The sequence below is a fragment of the Palaemon carinicauda genome, chromosome 37 (assembly GCF_036898095.1).
Source record: "Palaemon carinicauda isolate YSFRI2023 chromosome 37, ASM3689809v2, whole genome shotgun sequence".
NCBI lineage: Eukaryota > Metazoa > Arthropoda > Malacostraca > Decapoda > Palaemonidae > Palaemon > Palaemon carinicauda.
In genome coordinates this window covers 32,752,209-32,778,581 of record NC_090761.1, presented here as the reverse complement: position 1 = coordinate 32,778,581, position 26,373 = coordinate 32,752,209, and the positions used below count along the sequence as shown (strand labels likewise).

The 26,373-nt window shown below is 46.1% G+C and overlaps 1 protein-coding gene across 2 annotated transcripts in view; it reads left to right on the top strand.

Moving 5' to 3' along the window:
- The window catches only part of Rat1 (5'-3' exoribonuclease 2 Rat1), a 149,385-nt gene that overhangs the window by 2,877 nt on the left and 120,135 nt on the right, over nt 1–26,373 (top strand). For both annotated transcript variants that reach the window (XM_068360979.1, XM_068360980.1), the window contains exons 2-3: nt 12,130–12,306; nt 12,583–12,760. In XM_068360979.1, the coding sequence (XP_068217080.1) occupies nt 12,130–12,306; nt 12,583–12,760 (355 nt within the window). The remainder of the gene's footprint in view (nt 1–12,129; nt 12,307–12,582; nt 12,761–26,373) is intronic.

Here is a 26,373-nt window from a genome sequence, read left to right as displayed (position 1 = left end):
TCTTGAGGTTTTTGGTAAATTTACATAAGTTGACAACAATTCCCTGTTGATAACAGAATGGTTTTTCTGGCATTTTTTCATGTGTTTTGAATGAATCTGAAGATGATTATCGGTGTAAATTCCTTGTTGTGTAGTGAAGCTGAAATTATACATGGCTTTTTCAAGTACAGTACTCAAGAAAGTGAAAACGCATTGAAACCATCGACAGTGTTTACAACTTACGACGTACCGACACTAAAAGACACTGTTCGAACTCATGGTTCTCAGTGGACTTTGCCTTCATTTTTATTAATATTTAGTAAATAGCTAACCTAACCTTGTAAGAAAACAGGTCACTAATATAACCGGGGTGGCAAGCCCGCCGGCCTCCTTTGCAGGTCACATGAAAATAGGTAACATTTTCAGGTTGAGCGGTACCGGTAGCACACTGTTCGAACACTCTGGTTCAAATTTTGCTTAAATTTTTTAAGAATTATATAATTATTATAATGTTAGTATTTATTTATGCTTGGGTTTATGGCATTCAAAATATTGCTGTTCCGTAACTGGAATACAAACCACGCTATGTATTAGGGGTTATACTTTCGGCGGAGCTGAAATGACGAGCCATTAAAATTTAGCGAGGGTTAACTACCCGCACCGCTAGTTAGCGGGGTTGGGGGGGGTTAGCTTGCTACTACTCCCGTTCACACACCTGTGATTTAGTCACTTTACTTTTGGCTCGGATCGAGACCGGTTGTTTGCTCTCTCCCTCCTCATCTATTCTGGACTGCCATTAATTTATGTCTTTTAACTTACTTTTTCTTATACTTGTATATATATGAAAACATTTTTTATGTTTATGTATATATATGTGTATAGAAATGTGATAAGTTTCCTTTTCAGTGTTTGTGCTGTTTGTGTGATACATATACATCAACGACGCTTGCGTAGATTAGCAAGGCCAGCACAGTTACACTTCGTGACGAACGACCTCTCCCTCTCTAGTCCATCGGTCTTCCTGTCGGCATATAACCATTAACTCGGCCGCCACGGGAATTGTCATCGCCTGGACCCTCTTCATTCAGCTATTTCCTTTTTTCCTTCGGAAAACATGGATTTCTGAGCGAAGGGAATTAGGCCTCTCAAAGTTTGACTATGGCCTTTCTCTTCTTGAGGTCATTCACCTTTACAACAACAGTGTCCTATTGGGGAAGCTCCTTTCCCGTGTGTGGGTTAGGTTGCACTTCCGATTGTTTGTCTCAACTATTTTTAGTGAAATTATAATTATATTTTAACTTTTCAGCTTTTCTCCATGGGGAACACTTCCCTTCGAAGGATCAGTAGTTCTCACTATAAGTGAATAGTCTTAGCTGTTTTGAATAATTGTAATTCTGTTTTTATTACAGTTTCTCCGCTCCCCCTTCTTCCATGGATGTCGACTGGGGAAGGAAGGGCGCAATATTTAATTTTATGTTGTTCCCCCGGGGTTCCTCTTCGCAGTTCCTCCCTGGGGAATTTGTTAAATAATTATTTTTATTGTTGGCGCAATATTTGTTCCCTCGGGGTTCCTCCCTAGGGAATTTATGTTAAATAATTAATTTTATTTTTTCCCAGTTAACTATGCAGTTTCTCTTCGTTCGACTAAGATTGCCAACGAAGCATTGTTCTGTTCATGCCTGGGGAATCTGCTGTCACAGCCGTCCCTCAGAGGATGTCGTCATGGGCATCATCACTTCTCTTAGAAGTACTCCCATTACAATATGACCAGCACTTCAGATCATCTTAGAACGCTAAAGGAGGTTCGCCTCCAGGGGTTGGACAACTTCCCTTCCGAGGGAAGTTTCCTTCCCAGGTGTGAGGTTGTTTCTCCCTTCAAAAGGAGAACTTCCCACATCTTAATAAATTCATCGTCTCTGACTGTTGTTGCAGCCTTCGCCCAGACTTCTCTCCCCCCTTACTGAGTTTCTCTTCCTTCAGGGGCGGAGCACAGTCCTGGCATGTCTCTTCAACGAAGTGTTCACCTCCCTCGTTCGCGAGAGATGCTACTCATAGAGACTCCTCCTTGGAGGATCGCGACTGTTAAAGGTCAGCTTGCTGATCCACCGGCCCTTATGGGCGTCATCACGGGTGTCTTCAAGCCTCTTCTACGAAGTATTCACCTCTCGTTCACGAGAGGCCACTCATAGAGACATCTCTTCGGAGGATCAAGCAGACCTACCAGCGCAGCAAACCTACAGTTCCTGATTGTCCTGCCAGCTGACCTACCGATCTACCAGCGCAACCTTGTGCTGCAACTTAGTCCTTTGGACTTCGGTCCTATACTCTAACACGGACCTTTTTTACGGTCCCCATCGGTGGATGCTCGCCCTTCCAAAGGGCACATCCCAGTTCCTGATTGTCCTGCCAGCTGACCTACCGATCTACCAGCGCAAGGTTGTGCTGCAACGTAGTCCTTTGGACTTTGGTCCTGGACTCTAACACAGACCGGTTTACGGTCCTCATCGGCTGATGCTCGTCCTTTTTAAAGGGCACATCCCAGTTCCTGATCGTCCTGTCATCCGCGAGCGCTCTCCGTCAGTCTTCCGCGCGCGCGGCGATGATCTTCCGTGAGAGGGCGGCGATGATCTTCCGTGAGAGGGCGGCGACGGTCTCCCGCTCGCGCCAACAGTCTTCTGCATACGTGCCGACGATCCTCCGCACGTGTGCGGGAGACCATCGGCGCCTACGACTAAGTCTTAACCCTCTGTTTGCTTCCTAACCTGCTTCACTCCTGGAATGGTATTTGACACTATACAGTATTATAATATTTTGTAAATTGTAAAACTAGCATTATATCGTATTTCAGACAGATAAACATTTTCCCAATGAAGAAAATCAATTTGACAAGTAATAAAAAAGTTTATGCCTTTCATAACCAACTATGTGATGGATGTTATTCATGGCATCCACTTCTCTGAGGACTGTCACTGGGTCTGTATGGAAAGGGGAGTCAATTTTTACCCCACAATCAAATAAGGGTACACAAAATATGTCGGCCTGTGAATTACTGTGTATATGTGTATATTCTGACATGTACACCTTTGGTCCTCTGACTTCTAGAGTTCAGTGTTAGTGTGAGGGGCGGTTGTTGAAGGACCAATCTCTAATTCACCATAGAGATGTCGGTATTAGAGGGGGGTTTCATTTGGAGAGTTCAAGTAGGTATTATTATGTGGTTTTCCTCATTCAAGGTAGGAATGTGCACAGCGAATTTCACAATAATTAGTTCTTTTTAAATTTTAAGATATACACAAAGACAGCAAAATGGTGTTGTACACAAGTTAATTATCAATTGGAAAATGAAAATGGAGTCACTGTTGCCTGTACACATACACACCTCTGACTGACTGGTCCTATTCTACTGTAAAACATTTCTGTTCTGGTGGCAGCAACTTGATTTCATCTATGGTGTGGATGGACAGACATTCTCGAGGGTGGGGGTCTTCTATTCCTATTTTGTTGGAGTGAGGCTGCAAGATCCACCATTGGATGCTTCTAATGGCCACGCCAAACAAAATTGCATCCTCTATGGAAAGAGCAAACACAATTAGATGAAAATGCAAAGAGAGATCAGGTCTAAGATTAAAACTTTTAATCTGGGATGGGTAGAGGTCAGGGAAATAAAATTTACCAAGGATAATCTGGATCAATGAGTTTGGCTCTTGAGATGGTAGGAATTCAATTTAGGTTTTTTCCGTAACTGGAATACAAACCTACGCTATTTATTTAGGGGTATTACTTTCTGCGAAGTTGATACCCCTAAATAAATAGCTAAGGTTTGTATCGTTAGGAAAAATACAAATTAACTACGAATTTGTCATGTCAACGAGTGGTTTGAGTATACGATGGGTTAGCAATGAAGAAATAAGTGGTAAATAGACGTCATGAGCTATGTTGTTTGCGCATGTTTGCTTGCTCATGCGCCTCTAGACCTCACCAGGATGGTAGAAACATAGAATTGTACATTCAGCCTCATTAGACGAAACCATCAGGGGTTTATGCTGCAATTTAGGATGCCTGGTGACCATCATATGACAGACACCATTGTGCCCCAGGGCACAACTAGTATTATTAGACATAGTCCTACCACCAATTGGTGCATATAAGAAAGCTTTCCAACTGCTTGTGTCCGCCACATCTCTGTGATTCGGAAACAAGATTTGGGGGAACGTAATCTTTCGGGGTTACAGTATTATCTCGGACTTCAATTCTTTATGGGTTAAAGATCACACCGGAACACAATGTTTCGGTCTCTGATCCCTGGTGATCTCTTCACTCTGCCGTGTCCTTAAAGAACAATGGTCTTGCAAGACAATACTCTTCCAGGTTATTCCTTTTACTCTCTATTTCCTAGGGGATGTAATCTACTCATGCTTACGTCTACGAACAATAGCATACATATATTCACTTACAAGTACACTTATCCCACCCAAGGGCGGGCAAGTCCCTTATACCGATAGAGATCTCATCGCTTCGCTAGCTATGTGCTCATGAACATGTTCATGTTCACAAGGCTATAGCTAGTCGATAGAGTTGATCTAGTCAGGGTCACAGAGGTAGCGCACTGGTGTTCTCAGAGATTCACTGTCTTCCTTCTGGAGACTGAAGGTAAGGTACCTGCAGAGTCTGGTGTCCCTACTTGGTTCTGTCTCCTCGCCTGCATTGTCACCACTTGCACTGACGCTCTCAGTACTTGGTAAGAGCTACTTTGATCCAGCTCTCCTTGGAGTTCTCCCTCAGGAAAGCTAAATGCGCCCAACCCAGAGCTTGACCTTAGTCTTCCCCATCAGCACGCTGACGACGATGCTCTTCCTCAACCTGACAACTACCAGCCTGCAGAGATTTTGTGAAATCTGAAGCATTGAGCTGCCGCTCTCAAAGAGGAGCACCTTACTTGTTCACGAATTAGGTCCTCTCTTGAGTGGTCTTCTCTGCACAGGGCGAAGGAAAGGGTCTTGGATTCGTCCTCGCTCCTCTCTAGCCGCTTGGAGCAAGGTTCATCAGAACAAGATAACGAGGTAACGCCTAGGTTTGGTGCAGCTGCGATACCTCGCCGTCGAGTGCGGCGATCTCATCTTTTCAACCAGCATGGCTCGTCCAACCAACATATCGCGTCCAGTCCATGTAGCAAATCCTAATGCTTGATGGCACAGGTCTACTCACCAGACTTGTGCTGGAGTACCGACGAGTGACCTGCAAGTAACTTTGACACGTGAACAGGTAATCCTGGAAATACTCGCCTAGGACGATCCTCGCGTACCAGTGTGTTTGCCAATACCAGCTCGTGATCCTTGTAGCAGAGCAGACCGTAGTCTGGCGAGAAAGCTATATGCACTGTCGCATACCGATCCACTGGTTGTGGCGCGAGCTAGAACTTCTCTAGCTGATGGCGACCTACATGATCCAGAGTGCCACCTCGTGACCACCTGTTAGCACGGGAAGGAGAGTCCGCTTGGCAGTAGGGGTCTCCAGACCTCTAAAGTCGACTTTTGCATAGAGAAGACTACTGGATGTTGGAACCAGACATGGTCAGACAGGCCTTGACACTAGACTAGACAAAGTAAAGAGATTGAAGAAGGCTGTAGGCCCCTTCTTGTTACTAGTCTCGCTACCAGCACATTGGTGACGCCGTCTAATAGGCCATCTGTCTTCCTTGGAGCGTTTGGTGACCAATGAATGATTATGCATATGGCCTCTCCAGTGGCAGCTGAAGTCCATTGGAACCCAGCAAGGACCCACTGGATCTTCAGGGCCCAAGTAGAAGAGAGATCAGAGGTGGTGGGCATCAGATACAAACCTCCTCAGGGGTTCCGGAAGTGATGCTCTTCATGAATACATCAAAAGAAGGATGGGGGTGCTCACGTGCTGCATCACACGACCTCCAGACTCTTGCCCGAATCCAAGCGACATTGCCACATAGACCTCCTACAAATAAGGATAGCCTTTCTGGCCCTCCAACAGTTCCAACAGCTCCTGTCGGGTTACTCCTTGGTACTGATGAGCGACAACACCGGGGTAGTGGCATATGTAAACAAGCAAGGAGGTACCTTTTCACAGTACCTATTCCATCTAGCTGGGGAGATGCTAAGATGGTCAGAAGATAACTCGGTTTCCCTATCAGCTCGCTTCATACCAGAGGCTACTCAGCAAGGCAAAGCATCCAACAACCTCTGAATGATGCTCATAGCTCCGCCATGGCACAGTTTAGAATGGTTCCTGGACTTTCTACAACTTCTCATAGTAGAAGTCTTGAGAAAACTCCCTCCATGTCATGATATTCTCAGTGAGCCACTCGTAAAGAATTAGTGTACCGCATAGCTGTGGAGTCCTTAAATCTTCAGGCCTGGAAGTTATCCAGCATCTCCTCGCAAGAGAGGCCTTTTGCAACCTGTTCCGAAAAGAATGTCTTGGTACCTCCGGTAATCTTCATCTGTAGTATACCAGGCAAAGTGAGCGGTCTTCGGTGGTTGATGTAGTGGAAAGAGTATCTCTCCTCAACTCCACTATCACAGTGAAAGGAGAGTTTTTTTTTCTGTACCTTCGAGTGAAGAAAACTCCTCTCAGTCTTGGTGATGAGAGGTTATTGCATAGCCTTGAGCCTGCCCTTTAGACTGAAAGGAGTTAATATTGCCTCATCATTGAAATTGTCTCTCCTTATACGGAGTATCGAGCTTACTGTCCTCAGCCAGAAGTTAGGCCAACTCCATGGAAAGTACTTCATTTACTACGATCATTGGAAGGAGCAGCAGATCTTCTCTTGACTCTTAAAACTGGCTTCCTGCTAGATCTGGCCTCGGCCAAGAGAGTAAACCAAGTTCATGGTCTTCTTATGACCTCTCCCATTCAAGGAGATGGGAAGAGGTAATGGTTGGCTTTGTCCCTGAGTTTTTCGTCAAGACTCAAAATCCGGGAGTAATGGATCCTAGATTCTGGCGTTTTTGGATTGAGAGTTAGCGTAACGTAACAGATGACCCAGATCAACTGCTACTGTTCCCAGTGAGGGCTCTGAGTTGTTACCTCAGACAAACTTCAGGAGCTCGTCTCCAGTGAACCCAGTGAACGGAATGTTTGTCATCACAGGGAAGTTTAAAAGGAGAATCACAAAGTACAGTATACTATTTCAGCATGGATTCGCAAGTTCATAGACTTGGCCTTGAATTGTGATTCTCCTGTGCAGACGCGGAAACTATGTCCCTAGAATTCAAGAAAAACTACTCTTGGCGCAGGCTCTTTAAGCTGGCGTATGGAGGCATCAGACGACTTTCACCACACGTTTACCTGCAAGACGTTACCCATAGGAACATGAGAGACGTTCTCCATGGCATTTGTGGTGGCTGCACAACAAATTGTTTAAACACCTCAAGCTCCTCTAGGGTACCTGAAATATCGAGTTCCTGGCCTACCAAGGGGTGAACTTGTGGGCCAACGCCATCTTCAAACGCAGGGGCTCTATATCCGAGAGGTTCTATCACCAAGTCCCTAATGTCGAGATCGCAAGGGTCAGGAACTCCTCTCTGTATGGTTCCTCTTTGTTAGAGCATAGGTACGTCATGCAGGCCACCTAAGGTGGAGGAAGTCCCACCATGATTATCTTCTTCATAGGGCCTTAACATCCTGGTCCTACAGACCACCAACTCCTCTACAGCCTAACTAAACCAAAGCCTCGACAAGCAAATTGGCAGCGAAGAAAGAGGTGTCGCTGAAGCCCTTTCCAGCCAAGGACAAGAAAGGCACAATGTCCTCCCAAGGAAGAAAACATCCTAGGAGTGGCTGTGGTCGCAAACGCTAGGATAGGCGATCCCCCTGCTCGTCCACCAGTAGGGGGATGCCTACAAAGCTGCTGGGCTGATCCCTGGGCAGTCTCTGTGATTCTTTTAGGGTATTACATCCAGTTCATGTCATCTCTCCCTCCCTTGACCAAGGATCTAGTGATGATAATACTCCTATGCTATGGGATTGGCAAAGGGGCTGGCCCTTTGGACAGAAGTTCAGACCATGTTGGAGGAGGACACTCTCCAGGAGGTCCTCAATGACTCCTCAGGCTTCCTCAGTCATCTCTTTCTTCTGAAAAAGGCCTCTGGAGGCTGGAGACCAGTCATCGACATCTCAGCTCTGAACAAGTTTGTCAAACAGTCTTCACTCAGCATGGAGATGGCAGACACAGCCAGACAAGTGGTAAGACCACAGGACTTCATCTGTACACTGGACCTAAACGATGCATATTTCCAGATTCCAATCCATCTGGTCTTCAAGAAAGTATCTAAGATTCAGCCTAGACAACAGGAAATACCAGTTCAGGATGCTGTGCTTTGGTCTTTCCACAGTGACCCAAGTTTTCACCAGAGTTTTCCCCCCCTAGTATCATCCTGGGCTCAAAGTATTAGCATCCGTCTCCTCCGTTATCTGGACTACTGGCTGATCCTAGCAGACTCGGTGGCAACCCTTATTCAGCACTGAGACAAACTTCTGAGGCTTTGCCAAGATCTGGGGATCTTAGTAAAACTTGAGAAGTCTTCCCTGCTTCCCACTGGTATAGCTGGGAAGGATTTTAGACACCAATCTCCACAAAGCCTTCCCATCAGACGACAGGATAATGAGGCTGAAGAAGGTTGCAAGACTTTTTCTCAGACGAGAGAAATCGGCTCAGAAGCGCCTGTGTCTCCTCAGACGCCTATCGTCCCTGGCCCGTCTAGTTCCCAATAGCTGCCTTAGGATTCAATCCCTCTAGTGGCGAGTAAAGTCCAGTTGGAATCAGGCTTTTGATCCTTCGGACATTGTGATTCCTATGGGACCAGAGGAACGGATGGACCTCGAGTGGTGGGTGGTAAACAAGAATCTGCGGAGGGGCGTAGATCCTCTCGTCCTCCCGTCGCACTTGATGCTGATTTCCGATGAATCAAAAGAAGGGTGGGGCCCCCATGAGCTGCACCACATGACCTCAGACCTCTGGTCAGAGTCCAAAAAGTACCTCCACATAAATCTCTTGATAGATGAAGCCTGTCTTTCTGGCCCTTCAACAGTTTCCTCAGTACTGGGGAGGCCATTCAGTGGTGGTGATGAGTGACAATACTACAGTAGTGGCTTACATATAAAAGCAAGGAGGTACTTTTTTGCAGCCCCTATCCCATCTAGCAGTAGAAATACTGAGATGGGCCGAAGTCCACTCGGTACTGCTAGCTGCCTGCTCCAGGCAAGAGGAATGTGCTTGTCGACAACCAGAGCAGAGCATCTCAGATAGTGGGTACCGAATGGTGTTTGGATCATCTACTAGCCAACAAATTCTTGACTTTGTGAGGTTCTCTGAACTTCAGGCTCCTGTTGTAATGCTTCCCAGTCCCAGACCCCAAAGATCTCTGGGAAGATGCATTCCAACAACGGTGGGACAACATTGACGTGTACGCCTTTCCTTCGTGCTGTCTGATGAGAAGGGTACTTAACAAAGCCAGAACATTGGTCAAACTCTCAATGACTCTTATAGCTCCACTATGGCATCATGCAAAATTGTTCCCAGACATTCTGCAGTTCCTGACGGAGCCTCCAAGAGAACTCCTTCCACGACACAGTCTACTCAGACAATCACGTCAACATCTATTACAAAATCGTAGCTGTGTGACGGCTTCACGCCTGGATACTATCCAGCATCTCCTTGCTCAGAGAAGATTTTCGCAACAATTGCGAAGAGGATGTCTGGTTATTTTCAGAAGTCCTCAGCAGCAGTCTACTAGGCAAAGTGGTGCGTCTTCTGTGGTTGGTGTCGTGAATGGTTATCTCTCCACTCGATGCCACTATACCAGCATTAGCGGAGTTCTTCATTTAATTGAGGGAGGAAAAGCGGCTTTCAGTTTTGACAGTGAAAGGCTAGAATGGACTTCGCTTCGCTAGAACTTTCCATACTTATAGGGAGTTACAAACTTCCCTGTCCTCAGTCGGAAGTGAGACCTCTACGAACCATTATGCCAGGCAACAGATCGCCACCTGATTTGAAAGATGGTGTTCTTAGTTGCCTTGGCCTTGGCCAAACGAGTTGGTGAACTGCATGATCTCTCATACGACATCACCCATTCAAGGGGAAGGGGAGAGGTAACGTTCAGCTTCTTCCTGTAGTTTGTTGCCAAGACTCAGAATCCAGTGGTGTTGGATCCTAGATTCGACTCTTCCGGATAACGGGTCTCCGCTCCGTAACTGATGACCCAGATCATCTGTTACTTTGCCTAGTAAGAAGCTTGAGGTTCTACCTTAAGAGAACAGCAGCAGTCTGCCCATGGGAGCTTTCGGTTTTTGTCAGCACTGGAACAAGAGGAGGATCACCAAGAACACCATCTCTGCATGGATTCGCAGTCATCGATCACGCTCAGAATCCAGATCCTTCTCCAACACGTCGGCACAGAGCTCACTATGTCAGGGGTATAGCTATGTGCCTGGCCTTCAAAAGAAATCGCTCTGTGACGCTGGTTCTACAAGCAGGGGTGTGGAAGTGTCAGACGAATTTCACAGACGTAACCCAGAGGAGACTCAATGAATTCTATATCGTTCCTGTGGTGGCTGCAACAGCTGGTTTAGTAAGTCACACTCCTTAGTGGACAAGTAGTAGAAGGTTGAGGGCACTGTTACCCTGTTTTAGTCTGTGAATAGAAATGGAATGACTGGCTCTTTTTCTTCATCATCCTGGGTTCTCTGCACAAGCTGGCCTCAACCACTATTATTATTATTATTATTATTGCTATAATTAATTGCTAAGCTACAACCCTAGTTGAAAAAGCAGTGTGCTATAAGCCCAGTGGCTCCAAGAGGGAAAATATCCCAGTGAGGAAAGGAAACAAGGAAAAATAAAATATTTTAAGAACAGTAACATTAAAATAAATATCTCCTATATAAACTATAGAAAATTTAACAAAAGTGGAATAGAAATAAGATAGTATAGTGTGCCCAATTGTACTCTCAAGCAAGAGAACTCTAACCCAAAATAGTGGAAAACCATGGTAGAGAGAACAATGGTTTGATTTTGGAGTGTCCTTCTCCTAGAAGAGCTGCTTACCATAGCTAAAGAGTCCCTTTTACCCTTGCCAAGAGGAAAGTGGCCACTGAACAATTACAGTGCAGTAACCCCTTGGGTGAAGAAGAATTGTCTGGTAATCTCAGTGCTGTCAGCTGTATGAGGACAGAGGAGAATATGTAAAGAATAGGCCATACTATTTGGTGTGTGTGTGTAGGCAAAGGGAAAATAAACCGTAACTAGAGAGAAGGATCCAATGGAGCACTGTGTGGCCAGTCAAAGGACCCCATAACTCTCTAGCGGTAGTATCTCAACGGGTGGCTGGGCCCTGGCCATCATACTACCTACTAAACTATACTCTCTTGTGTACTTAGTATTGGGTCGATACTTTTACGTCTCCATACCCTAGCGAAGGGGTATTGGGAAAGTCTAGGTCAACTTGGTTATTTCCTACAGACTCGCAATAACTTTTACCTTGACGGTCACACTGCTAATATCTCAACGCACAGCTTGCATAGGCTGCAGAACGTGCATAGCAAGGTTTAGCGAGGTGTTAGGGTCTCCTTATTTTTAGTACTAACTTACTCATAAAAAGGAGACCCCGGATAAAGCCAAAAGGCCAGATTGGCAGGGACATCCACCCTACTAATGGGTGAGTCACCCCCTTTAAATTGTGTAGGTTTGTATTCCAGTTAGAGAACAAATGATAAGAAAATAATTTGTATTTTTCCTAACGATACAAACCTTAAGCTATACTGTATATACAAACTTACCGCCAACCCTGTCCCCCCTTGAAGTCCTACCTCCAGGCAAAGTGAAACTCAGTCACAGGTGTGTCAGTGAGGGGATAGCTAGTTACTCCCCCTACCCCCTGCTAACTAGCAGGATGAGTAGTTTACCCTCGCTAAATTTTAATGGCTCGTCCTTGCAGCTTCGCCAAAGGTAACAACCCCTTATAAATAGCTAAAGGTTTGTATCATTAGGAAAAATGTAAATAATTTCCGAATTTGTCATGTTCTCCTAGCCAAAATGAAATAATTGGAATTTCCAAAATTCCAAGCTATGATTTCTTCTCTGTGATGAAACTTATGTATTTGAATTTCTTTATATTTCAGCAAATCAAAACAGACGATGGGACCAAGGTACCCGTTGATGCCACAAAGCCCAATCCAAATGGAGTTGAGTTTGATAATTTATATCTGGACATGAACGGTATCATTCATCCGTGTACACATCCAGAGGATAAACCTGCACCTAAGGATGAAGATGAGATGATGGTTGCTATCTTTGAAGTAAGTATCAAGTACACTGCTATTTAAATGAGTGGATATAGGGATAAACAAGATGTCCCAAAAAATAAAACAATTTGAGGAAAATATTTGAAATCTTACCTTATTTACTTGAAGCTCAAAGTCTTCATTTTTAATTTTCTCCTAAATTCTTTCTAATAAATTGTCTTTTTTTACAAGCATTTAATGAAATTGATGTTTTAGAATAGTGTGTAAAAATAAAAAAATTTAGGATCAGTCTACTGCATATATATATTATGATGTACTTACATTTTTCAGTGTATTGATAGAATGTTTGCAATTGTACGTCCACGGAAACTTTTATACATGGCCATTGATGGGGTTGCACCAAGAGCTAAAATGAATCAGCAAAGATCAAGAAGATTTAGAGCTTCAAAAGAAGCATTTGAAAAGAAAATAGAAGTTGCACGATTAAGGAAAGAACTTCAAGAAAAGGGTAAGTAGAATAGTTTGAATAATCTCCATAAACAGTTGGGTAATAGTTTATTTTATATAACTTTCTTATGTTGTTAGAAAGCCTTCTGGTCTATATTTAGTTTGTTCCTATGCAGCATTCAAACCCTCGTCCCTTAATTAGGGATATCATTTAGGTGCAGGCTGGAATCGGAGAAAAGTTGGATAACGAGTGGTTATCCAACTGGGTAGGGAGCCAGCCGAGGAGCCCTGTTCCCTTTCCTGGCGGATAGTCTTCACTTTCGTTTTGACCACTTACTAATTTCTCTCTCTTTTCAGGAAGTGAACATTATTTGGTTGTGATGGAATGGAAGTAACAAGTTCATGTTTTCCGTAAAAATGCTGTAACTGATTTATAGTCAAACCGGCTGCTGATCCTCACTCTTTCTGTGCCTCTTGTAGGCGGCATGACTGTTTGTAGTTATCGCCTTTTACCGAGTGTAAATCATGGCCTCTGGTGCAGTGGCTGATGTTCGCCTTGAAGTAAAGGAAGAGTGCGAAGATTTTGTCAGGGTCGGTTTGGATAACGCCCAAGAAGACTCGGGAAGTCTTTTGCCACTTCTATCTCCTTAAGGGGTGTTGCGCTTGGCCTTACACCCCTGGCTTGGTCCCCGTGGAGTATGCTGCAGGTGTCTGGAAGACTTGGGTCAACATTGTCCGAGTTTTTAGGTCTCACTGGAATTTTGGCAACCCCTGGTGTTTGTCACTCTCCTTCGGAGGCTGAGGTTTTCTCAATCTTAACCATGTTGACTGCTGACGATGACTCTGGCCTTACTAAGACTGTCTTTTCTTTAGTTTTTCAGGTAGTCCTCCCATGAAATTTTTGAGGGATTTGGTAGCTAAGGCTACTTCACCTCTGGTATCTTCTGTGCATTTTGTCCCAAGTTTCCCTGGTGAACCCAGAGTAAGGGTGTGGTGGTTTCCAGTGTCAGGGAGCTAGGTAGTTTGTTTTAAAGGTGAAGGGCAAGTCTGGTAAGGTAGTACCTGAGCCATCTGGCAAGATGCCTCTGTTCCCCACCCCTTCCCTTGTGCGTGTTGCCCCGACCTTTGTGCCAAGGGGTCTGGGCTCTGTTCTCTTCTCTCTCAGTATCAGTGGTTATGCCTCCGGGACAGAGTTGCTGGTCCTTGTGAGTGTGCCTTCTTCTCCCCTTCTGACAGTGTGCTCCAGTGTTGTAGTTCCTTTTGGAGCAACCCATGTGGTTTCTCTCTACAGGGGAGCATCGCCATTGATGGTCACTCTGACCCCGACTGCTCTGCAGGAGTTAGTCTTAGGAAGAGGAAGAAGCGTGTGCATTATTCTTCTCCTGCTTCCCCATCTTCCTCCTCATCCTCCAACTGATTCTGACTCAGGAAGACAAGGAAGGCCAGATGTAGTTGCAGAGAAAAGGCTCCTTGTGAGACCACCTCTTTCAAGGTGGGTGGAAAGCATAGGGGCAGGGCTACAGCCCAGCTTTTACTTATATTCGGCTGGAACACAGGTGTACACCCTCTTACACTATCTTTTCCAGGTTTGATGGATGAGATTCTGCGACCTCCATTTCCCTTACTCTGTCCTTGGCATTGGACACCTTCTCCTCCCTCTTTGGGAGCTTGGTCTCTTGATTTGATAGAGAGAATGGTACCATTCTAAACCTTTCTCAAGCGCATGCTCGCTTTGTTGGTCTAGAGTGGAAGATGTAGGGTCTTGCTCATGTGCCCTCTGCCTTGATCTCCAACTACCCGTTGAGATACTACTGCTAGAGAGTTATGGGGTCCTCTGACTGGCTAGACAGGTTCATTTTCAAAATTGCCTAATCACACACTGTGTAGTCTTATCTCTTGGTAAGGGTAGAAGAGACTGTAGCCATGGTAAGCTGCTCTTCTAGGAGGGGTACACTCCAGCTCTTCTAGGAGAGGGACACTCCAAAATCAAACCAATTTTCTCTAGTCTTGGGTAGTGCCATAGCCGCTATACCATGATCTTCCCCTGTCTTGGGTTAGAGTTCTCTTGCTCACTTGGGCACACTTTTCTCTTATTTCTCTTCCTCTTGTTTTGTTCAAGTTTTTATAGTTTTATGTAGGAGATAATTATTTTAATGTTACTGATCTTAGAATATTTTATTTTTCCGTGTTACCTTTCCTCACTGGGCTATTTTCCGTGTCGGAGCCCCTGGGCTTATAGCATGCTGCTTTTCCAACTAGGGTTTTAGCTTAGCAATTAATAATGATAATAAAGAGAAGTACTAGGTACTCCTGTTCCTGTTGGGTCTTATACCAGAGATCTCATCCAGTTGCCATTGGCTGGCCTGGGCCTTCGATAAACCCTGATTACATGCTCGGCTGTTTCCTTGAAAATTAACTTTTGTATTCATGGTGGAGCTGAGTGTTTGGAGTTTGCTGCCTCAAGGACTGGATGTTTCGAGGGCTTTGGACTGCTGTCCAGAGCCTACTGAGGTAGATTTCCCTGAGTTGGATAGTTCATTTGTGAAGGTCCTTGCACTTCCCTGTGAGTATAATGGCTGGGGGAGGCTCTCTTGGTATATCCTACGGGGAGGACGTCGGTCATAGATCATCACTTTCGATAATGGGAATACTAATACTAATCGTTAGCCTTTTAGAAGGAAATCACTGTATTGCCCGCCTGCTTTCCACTGGTAATATGATGTCACCAGAAAAATGATATGAACTTGACAGGTATTAAAACTTCTTGATGTATTTTTTTTACTGAAAATGTATACTATATCAATAAAAAAATACTAATTTACCTGGATAAATCCATTCAATTTTATACAAGGAAATGGATTATTTCTAAGGGAATATTTGTCCTATTAGCGTACTATTTCTAATAGACTTGTGATGTCATCACCCTGAAAAAATGGTCACAAAGTCAAACAGTCATAAGTTGCATAGGTCGGGAGTCGACGACTACTTTATATACTTGTTGCGTCCCCATTCCCACTGGTGAGGTGGGAATGGGTAATGTGTATGGTTGATTCAAAGACTCCTACGTTTCTGAGAATTCTTACCTAGACTAGTCACACTGTTAGTATCACACAATCACAGATTTCTCGGGCAGGTAAAGCCTGGTATTGCATGTAGGTTTTAGTGAGGTGTCAGGGTTTTCCCCCTTATACGTGCATAGCACGAAGTGGGAAAAACCCCCGGTCAAAAGCCAGCCAGTTGGTAAGGACTTCATCAACCAAAGGGCCGAGTCTCCCTAATAAAAAACTAAAGGGTTTGTATTTAGGGTCGAAACAAATGACAAATTTAAAGTACAGTACAGTGCAGTAATTTGCATTTTTCTTAACAATACAAACCTTGAGCTTTTATACAAGTTTGCCCCATCATCACATATCCCCTGATAAGTCCTGCCTGCAAGCAAAAGTGACGATAAAACATGGGTGTATCAGCAGGGTAGCCGGTACTAACCCCCCATTAATTTGTGGTGGGGTAGTTACACGTCACAAAAAGTCTCATGACTAGTCTTCCAGCTTCGCCAAAAGTACCATAATTCCCGTGTCATAAGGTGCACTTTTTCCAGAAAAATACCCCCAAAATTCACCCTGCATCTTAACACTTAAAGATAAAGTTGTATCGGGAAGTTTGACAACCCTCAAACACCCCAGTGATGGCATTCACACACTCACACTAACCAGACAAAAAATATATGCCAGCAATTATCATTTATATATATTAAATAATTGTTCACCAAACTAACAAACCTTACGTTATTTATGGTGGATATTCTTTCGGCAAAGCTGGAAGGTAGCCAGTTAGACTTTATATGTGAGTTGGCAACCCTACTCAGAGACTGGGTAGGGGGTAGCTAGGGGTACTAGCCACCTGTATATATACTCACAGAGAGATAAACTATCACTTTTTCTCTTTGGCTTGTAGAAAGCGGTTGTGTCTTCTCTCTCCTCCTCAGGTTGCCATAGACATTGATGAACGTTATTTTGCGCTCGTTTTACGTTGACATACCGACCTACATTCTTTATGTCTGACCTGTAGGGGGCGTCGTTGCAAGCAAGACTCACCTTGTGACGAGTGTAGGGGGTGATCTGCCCCCCCAGTGTAAAATTTTGGGCGACGCAGGAAGAGGAAGGCTAAGCACAATCGCTCTCACTTAGAGTCTTAACTCTGACGAAGCTATCGCGAGTTTCCTGTCTTTTGTGCTTTCCTACACCTCATTCCGAAGCTCTTCCTTGACCGTCTTCCTCCAGGGAACGACCGAGTAGGACCATAGTCCCTTTAACTCCTTGGTGATCTCACGAACTTAGGGGATTTGTTGCTTCCCCTAAAGAACCATCTTCTTTTGCCTCTTAAGATGCCCTTCTCTATTTCAGATGTTTTGCAAGCTTGGCCATCCTTGGGGATTTCTTCTTCCCCTTCGAAGGAAGCTCTTCTACGTCGGCTTCAACGTGGGGCTGAGAGGGATTCTTTGCCTGTTGCCAACTTCTCCCTGGGCATTTGCAAGGTTCTCCTTTCACCCTCTGTACTGCCTCCTGCTGACGACGAGCCTTGTAGCCATCCTTAAACTTCAGGATACTATAATGGGTCGTTTCCATAAACAGATGCCGAAGGTGGAGATTTCACGCCTGAGAAACTCTACGCTTGAGGGTTCCTCTTTTTTTCTCTCCTGAAAAGGAGGGCGGCTGATCGTTGGAGAAAATCTTCTAATGACACTCTCCTTCACAAGGCCATCACATCGTGGTCCTACGGTAGGCCTCTGCAGCCTTCCAGAAGTCTGCAGAACACCATTAACCCATTGACTCCCAGGTCCTCCGCACCTCCTATGGTGTCTAAACACCCCTTTCAAGCCAAAGATCAGAGAGGCTCTTAAACCCTTTTGAAGGAAGAAAAGAGGTAGAGGGGTGGCTGAGGTAGCCGCTCCTGCTAGGGAGGGCAACCCCCCCTATCAACCACCCGTGGGAGGATGCCTGCAATCCCTCTGGCTGAGGTGGCAGCATCATGGGGCCGATCCGTGGATGATTGCTGTGATCACTTTTGGTTATTGCGTCCCATTCACGCAATCGCCCTCCTATGACTCGTAATGCGATTCCGCTAAGTTCCTGTACAAAGGGGTCCGTAAAGGAACTGGCATTTCGGGCTGAGGCTCAGACTATGCTGCAGAAGGGCGCTCTTCAAGTGGTCCTCAATGGGTCTCCATGCTTCTGCAGTAGACTCTTTCTTGAGAAAAAGGCGTCTGCTGGCTGGAGACCAGTCATAGATCTCTCACACCTGAACAAGTTTGTCCAGCAAATTCCATTCAGGATGGAGATGGCAGACACAGTCATTCAGGCAGTACGCCCAAGGAACTTCATGTGTACATTAGATCTCCAAGACACATATTTCCAGATCCCAAGCCATCCATCTTTAAGGAAGTATCTCAGGTTTGTACGCGAGAATATTCCTTACCAGTTCAAAGTTCTCTATTTCGGTCTCTTGACAGTTCCTCAAGTCTTCTCCCTGTTGTCATCTTGGGCTCACAGGAATGGTATTCGTCTGCTCCGTTATCCCGACGACTGGCTGATTCTCGCAGACTCAGATATGACTCTTCTCCATCACTGAGACAAGCTTCTGGAGTTTTGTCAGGATCTGGGGATCTTGATAAATCTCCGGTAGTTTTCTCTGCTTTCATCTCAGAGACTGGTTTATCTGGCATGGTTATAGACACCAAACTTCAGCAAGTCTTTCCATCAGAAGACAGAATTCTCAGACTATAGGAAGTGGCAAAACCTTGATCCGACTAGTTCCCAACAGCCGTCTCAGGATAAGATCCCTAATTTGAAAACATTTTGGAATCAATACTCAGATTCCCAAGACATCCTGGTCCACATATCACCGAACCAAGTGACGGCTCTTCTTTGGTGGGTGACAGAAAACAACCTCTGCAAAGGCTAAGATCTCCTAGTTCCCCTTCCGGACTTGTTGCTCTTCTCAGACGCATCAAAGGTAGGTTTGGGAGCTCACTTACTTCAACAAACGGTTTCGGGTCTTTGTTCCGAGTCCGAAGGGTACCAGCACATAAATCTCTTGGAGATGATAGCAGCCTTTCTAGCTCTTCAGAAGTTCCATCAGTTAGTGGCGGGTCACTTAGGTGCGTTGATGAGCGACAACAGGAGGAAATTTCTTTTCACTGCCCCTATGCCATGTTGCAGTAGAGATTCTTCAATGGTCGGAAGATCATTCGGTGTCCTAATCGGCTTGCTTCATTCCGGGCAAGGGGAATGTGCTTGCGGACAACCTGAGCAGGGCCACTCAGATAGTGGGTTCCGAATGGTCTTTAAATCATCTGATACTGAACAAAGTCCTGACTTTGTGTGGTTCCCGACAGTGAAACCTGTTTGCAACATCCCTGAACTACATGCTTCCGTTGTACTGTTCCCAATCTTGCTCTATGGCAAGATGCATTCCAACAATGGTGGGACAACATCGAAGTGTACGCCTTTCCCCTGTTCTGTCTGATGAGGAGAATTACTCAACAGAATCAGGATTTTCAACAATCTACTGATGACCCTCATAGCTTCGCTTTGGCTTTAGGCAGAGTGGGGCCCAGACCTTCTGCATCTTCTCATAGCTCTCCCGATAGAACTACCCCCACGACCTGATCTACTGAAATGATCTACTGAAACAACCACACACGAACATCTTTCACAGGACGGTTCCGTTTCTATGTCTTCACGGCTGGAGAATATCCAGCATCTTACTCAGAGAGGTTTTTCACAACAAGCTCCGAAACAAATGTCTGGTCACTTATGACAGTCCTCTGCCTCAGTATACCAGGCAAAATGGAATGTCTTTTGTGGATGGCGTCGTCCCTGACTGGTGAATGCCAGACTGGGGTTTGAGTCCCGCTCAAACTTGTTAGTTCTTTTGGTTGCTGTAACCACCATCCTTGTGAGCTTAGGATGGGGTGTTTGGGGTAGCCTACAGGTCTATCTGCTGAGTCATCAGCAGCCATTGCCTGATCCTCCTTGGTCTTAGCTTGGGTGGAGAGGGGCCTTGGGCACTGATCATATGTATATATGGTCAGTCTCTAGGCCATTTTCCTGGTTGATAGGGCAATGTCACTGTCCCTTGCCATTCATGAGTAGCCTTTATACCTTTAATAGCGGAGTTTTTTATTTATCTTCGGGAGGAAAAACACCTTTCAGTTTCAGCGGTGAAAGGCTCAGCCTTAAGCTGAATGGGGTGGACCTTTCTTCTTCATTGGAACTTTCTTTACTCGTATGGAGTTTTGATATCTCTTTCCCCTAGTCGGAGATAAGACCTCCTCCTTGGAACGTGGTGCCCATTTTGAGGTTCTTGTAAGGACCTCGCTACGAACCATTACGCCATGCAACAGACTGTAATGTCACTTTGAAGATTGCGTTCCCACTTGCTTTAGCGTCGGCTAAGAGAATAAGTGTCTATGTTCTGTAACCAATGATCCACATCAATTGTTACAATGTCCAGTAAGGAGTTTGAAGTACTGCCTTAAACATACAGCAGCAATCCAACCTCGACTAACATTGGTGGTTGGGTAGAACTAAAAGGAGGATCACAAAAAATTCTGTTTGTTTGTATATGCAAGGTCATTGACCGGGCTATCAATCTTGAACATTCTCCAGCTAGCAGACCTAGAGCTCATGATGTCAGGGGTATCTGTACATCCCTTGCATTCAAACGCAATTTCTCTGTGTTGCAAGTTTTACAACCAGCTGTTTGGAAATGTCAAACTATGTTCACAGCACACTTTCTATAAGTCGTGACCCACAGGAGACTTGATATGTTTTCTATCGGTCCTGTGGTGGCCGCTCAACATGTGGTTTAAAGTACCTTGGGCTCCTTATTGGGCGGGTAGCAATTGATTGAAATCATTGGTTAATTGAGTTAAGTCTGGGCTGAATGAAAGTACTCATGCACGTCCCCAATGTTTTCTGCGAAGGAAACATTAGGAAAGTTCTATTTTATATGTAAGATTTCTGTTTAGAACATTCTTACCTAGACATTCATAAGTTGTATCTCATCCAATTTGCTCAGGCTGCTATCATTCTCTTTTCTATTGATAAGCGAGGTGGCAAGGTTTCCCACGATTACAGTCTAATACTGTACTAGCCAAATCCGGGTCAATGACTATAACAGCAGGTGTATTTATATACCCACCTAAAGGTGAGTCATCTATTACAAATAATGTAAGGTTTCTTAGTTTGGTGAACAAATGACAAATTTGTAGATAATTTGTATTTTTCCCTAGCTAATACAAACCTGGAGTTATTTATACAAATTGTCCCGCCATCAACTGTCCCACAATGAGTCCTGCCTGCAAAGAAAAAAGTGACGAGTTCACCACTCCGTGAGTATATATACAGGTGGCTGGTATCTCTAGCTAACTCCTACTCAGTCTCTGGGTTGGGTTGCCACCTCGCACCAAAAGTCTAATTGGCTACCTTCTAGCTCTTTGAAAGAATATCCATTATAAATAACTCTCGGTTTTTATGAGTTAGGGAAAACTACATATTATTTACAAATTTGTCGTACTTATTGTGAATACTTAATTCAATATATAAAGGTAACGAGATATTTGGTTTTGCTTTGGTGGTCAGTTGATAATTCGCCTTGCAAACATGCCAACTAATGGTATCCAAGCAGATATTTATGCAGTATTTATCTATTTTCTCATATTTTGTTGATATTTTGTAATGAAGCAATATTTTGGTAATGACTGTTGCATGGATTACAAAATGATATAGTTGTTGCTGATGAGAAACTTGACAAAAACATCTCACTGAAAGTTGAGTTAGCTGTAAACTAATTAGATCTAGAGTCACACAACAGAAAATTTTCCAGCTAGTGAAATTTCTAGAGAATTCTTTATTTGATCAATAATTAGTTTTCAATATTAATCTTACCCGATGATCATGTAGCTGTCAACTCCGTTGCCCGACAGAAATCTACGGTCGGGATACGCCAGCGATCGCTATACAGGTAGGGGTGTACTCACCAGCGCCATCTGTGGTCAGGTACTCCAGTACTTCTTGTCAACAAGACCTCAATTTTTCCTCTGTCGTGCCACCGGCAAGACCTACATGGATACGCTGTTGATTTTGGAGTCTTTTGTTCACGATTTGGTGAAGTATTTGCTCTGAAATTTAGCCTTCGCTTTACAGGAAGCTTTAGCCTTAGCTTAGCAAGCTTTTGGTATTAATTTGATTCATTGGTTAACGATCTTTGCTTTACTTTGGAATTCCCCCTTTGACTACTTCTAAATTCAAGATGTCTGACCATTCCCAAGTTCCTAAATACAGGCGATGTAGTGTTAGGACTTGTAATAGGCGTCTTCCGAAGGCCTCTGTTGATCCTCACACCGTATGTTCCAATTGTAGGGGAAAATCCTGTCAATTGGAAGATCGATGTGGGGAATGTGCTGGGCTTTCGGAATTCGATTTTAATGAATTCCTCAGATATACTCGTAGGTTAGAGAAGGAGAGAGATAGGAGGAGTTCTTCTCGCTCTTTGGATATTTCCTCTCCCCATGCCCCTCAACCTTTTCGTTCCCCTGTGGTGGTGACCCCCGAACCTGCTACGATTGCTCAGCCTGCAATGGCTGATATGTTGCGTGCCATTCAGGCTCTCGGTGATAAGGTGGAGTCGTTGGTTAGTGACCGCAATCAGCTCTTGGCAGATGTCAGAGAGCTGAAAGCGAAGAGTGCAGTGGGAAGTGTTAGTGCTAGTGCTGTGCATAGTGTCAGTGTCAGTGTTGCGCATGAGGATGCATCTGTGCGTGCCAGTCGTCCTCCCAGTCCGGGACCTCTTGCAAGCTCCCAAGCCCAGGGGAGAAGCAATGTCGAAGGACCAAAGGGTTCGGCAGGCCTTGATCGGCGCACAGATGTATCCTCAGTGGTTGCGGACGTATCTGCTAAGGATCGTCCCTTCCACTCCCAGACGAATGAGCCCTTACATTCCTCGTCTGTGGAAGAGGTTTCCAGGAGGAAACGGTGGACTAAGGTCTCACGACCGCTCAAGCGTAAAGTCCCTTCCGAGCTAGTCCAACGGCCCAGGTGTAGCCACTGGGTCAGTTCGGACTCGCCGCAGTCATCTGATGACTGCACACCTCCCAAGAGAGGTAGAGTGGTCCCTCAACAGGCCTCTGCTCCAACCACAGTAGACCCTAAGTGGTCCATGCTGCAGACTATGCAGTCTCAGCTTGTGGCTTTTATGCAGGAGTATCAGGCAGAGAAGGTTAACACCCCTCCTCCTGTGAGAGCTCCTCCACCGTTGCGCAGTCCTCACTGCCAGACGCATGTTCGTGCTGCACCTTCTGCTTACATGCGTGAGCTGCCGCATCGGGAGTTGCCGGGTTCCAGCACTATGCGGCATTCTCCTCAGTCCATGCAGCATGCTCTGCAGACCTTACAGCATGCTCCGCATACCATGCAGCATGAGCCGCATTCCATGCAGCATGAGCCTCATACCATGCAGCATGAGCCTCATCCCATGCAGCATGAGCCGCATGCCATGCAGCATGAGCCGCATACCTTGCAGCATGAGCCGCATCCCATGCAGCATGAGCCGCATGCCATGCAGCATGAGCCGCATGCCATGCAGCATGAGCCGCATGCCTTACAGCATGCTCTGCATACCACACCGCATGCTCCTCAGCCCACCGCAGACCCTCCCTCACACCGGCCCTCTGCTTTTGTTGTTGCCAGCTCACAGTCTGTCCAGCAGAGGCATGATGATGGATCCGCAGGTACGCATGCACCCGTTCTGCAGGATTCAGCCGTTCAGCTTGCTGCTCTGCCTTTGCCTCTTACAACTCAACTGTCGGGTGAGGAGGTTTCTGAGGATGAAGCTGCTCATCTAGATGATCCTCATTCTGATGTTGAAGGACACAAGTCTTCGCCACCCTCCTTAGACTTCCGCAAAGTCCTTGCTTTGTTCAGAGAGTTGTACCCTGAACACTTTGTGTCTGCAACCCCTCGTTCTCCTCCCTCCGAGTTTGCTCTGGGCATGCAGTCTACTGCGCCTGCCTTCACCAAGCTTGTTCTCGCCAGATCATCAAGGAGAGCTTTGAGGGTTATGGGGGATTGGTTGCAGTCCAAGAAGCAACTGGGAAGGACCTCTTTTGTGTTTCCTCCTCCCAAGCTGGCTTCTAAGTCGGGCGTCTGGTATGCCACGGGAGAGGAACCTGGCTTGGGGGTTCCTGCCTCTGCCCAGGCCGACTTCTCAAGTCTGGTTGACTCTCCCCGCAGGTTGGCTATGAGACGTTCGAAGATCTGCTGGTCCTCTTCAGATCTTGATCACATGTTAAAGGGAGTCTTTCGTGCCTTCGAGATATTCAACTTCCTCGATTGGTGTCTGGGAGCCTTAAGCAGGAAGACTGCCCCTTCTGACAAGGACTCAGCCATGCTGATCATGTCCAGCATGGACAAGGCAATACGGGATGGGTCTGGCGAGCTTGCGGCTTCTTATGTATCAGGGGTCCTCAAGAAAAGAGAACATCTGTGCTCCTTCTTATCTGCTGGTATCACCCCTTGCCAGAGGTCAGAGTTGCTGTTTGCTCCTCTTTTCAAGGGTCTGTTTCCGGAGGAGTTAATTAAGGGGATGGCTGCCTCTCTTCTCCAGAAGGATACGCATGACCTCATGGCTTCTTCTGCACGTAAGGCTAAGACCTTACCTTCCGTGACTAAACCTTACCGCCCCCTAGCAGTTGATACACCTGCTTCCAGGTTCATCCCGCCCTTTCGTGGCAGAACCTCCAGCAGAGGAGGTACCCGTGCAGACAGTCACCGTGGCAAGTCCAAGAAGGGTTCCAAGTCCACAAGAGGCAAGTTTTGACTGCCTTCCTCTCCAGACAGCTGTAGGAGCCAGACTCAAGACCTTCTGGCAAGCTTGGGAGAGCAGAGGTGCAGACGCTCAGTCTGTGAAGTGGCTGAGGGAGGGATACAGAATTCCGTTCTGCCGCAATCCCCCTCTAGCTACATCTCCCATCAACCTCTCTCCCAACTACAAGGAGAAGGACAAGAGGCTAGCGTTGCAACAAGAGGTGTCGCTCTTGCTACAAAAGGAGGCAGTGGTCATAGTCCGGGACCATCAATCCCCGGGCTTTTACAACCGTCTCTTCCTGGTAGCCAAGAAGACAGGAGGTTGGAGACCGGTGCTGGACGTCAGTGCGCTCAATGCTTATGTCACCAAGCAGACGTTCACGATGGAGACGACGAAGTCGGTCCTAGCAGCGGTCAGGCAGGAGGCCTGGATGGTCTCGTTAGACCTGAAAGACGCATACTTTCACGTCCCCATCCATCCAGACTCCCAACCTTTCCTGAGATTTGTCTATGGAAAGGTTGTGTACCAGTTCCAAGCCCTGTGCTTTGGCCTAAGCACGGCACCTCTTGTGTTTACGCGACTGATGAGGAATATTGCGAAATTCCTTCACTTGGCAGACATCAGAGCCTCCCTCTATTTAGACGACTGGCTTTTAAGAGCTCCCACAAGTCGTCGCTGTCTGGAGAATCTCAGATGGACTATGGATCTGACCAAGGAACTGGGCCTCCTGGTCAATTTAGAGAAGTCCCAGCTCGTCCCATCCCAGACCATTGTTTACCTGGGTATGGAGATTCAGAGTCGAGCTTTTCGGGCTTTTCCGTCGGCCCCAAGGATCAACCAAGCCCTATAGTGCATCCTGAGCATGCTGAGAAGGAACCGATGCTCAGTAAGGCAGTGGATGAGTCTAACAGGGACACTTTCATCGCTGGCCCTGTTCATCGAGTTAGGGAGACTCCACCTCCGCCCCCTTCAGTATCATCTGGCTGCTCACTGGATCAAGGACATGACGCTAGAGACGGTCTCAATTCCTGTTTCCGAAGAGATGAGGTCTACTCTAACGTGGTGGAAGAACAGCATTCTTCTCAAGGAAGGTCTTTCGTTAGCTGTTCAGACCCCCGACCACCGTCTCTTCTCGGACGCATCAGACTCGGGCTGGGGTGCGACATTGGACGGACAGGAATGCTCGGGAACATGGAATCAGGAGCAAAGGACACTTCACATCAATTGCAAGGAGTTGTTGGCGGTTCATCTGGCCTTAATGAACTTCAAGTCCCTCCAGCTAAACAAGGTGGTGGAGGTGAACTCCGACAACACCACAGCCTTGGCTTACATCTCCAAGCAGGGGGGGACTCATTCGAGGAAGTTGTTCGAGATCGCAAGGGATCTCCTCATTTGGTCAAAAGATCGAAGGCTCACGCTGGTAACGAGGTTCATTCAGGGTGATATGAATGTCATGGCAGATCGCCTCAGCCGGAAGGGTCAGGTCATCCCCACAGAGTGGACCCTTCACAAGAATGTTTGCAGCAGACTTTGGTCCCTGTGGGGTCAGCCAACCATAGATCTGTTCGCTACCTCGATGACCAAGAGGCTCCCATTGTATTGTTCTCCGATTCCAGACCCGGCAGCAGTTCACGTGGATGCCTTTCTGCTGGATTGGTCCCATCTCGACCTGTATGCATTCCCGCCGTTCAAGATTGTCAACAGGGTACTTCAGAAATTCGCCTCTCACAAAGGGACACGGCTGACGTTGGTTGCTCCCCTCTGGCCCGCGAGAGAATGGTTCACAGAGGTACTGCAATGGCTGGT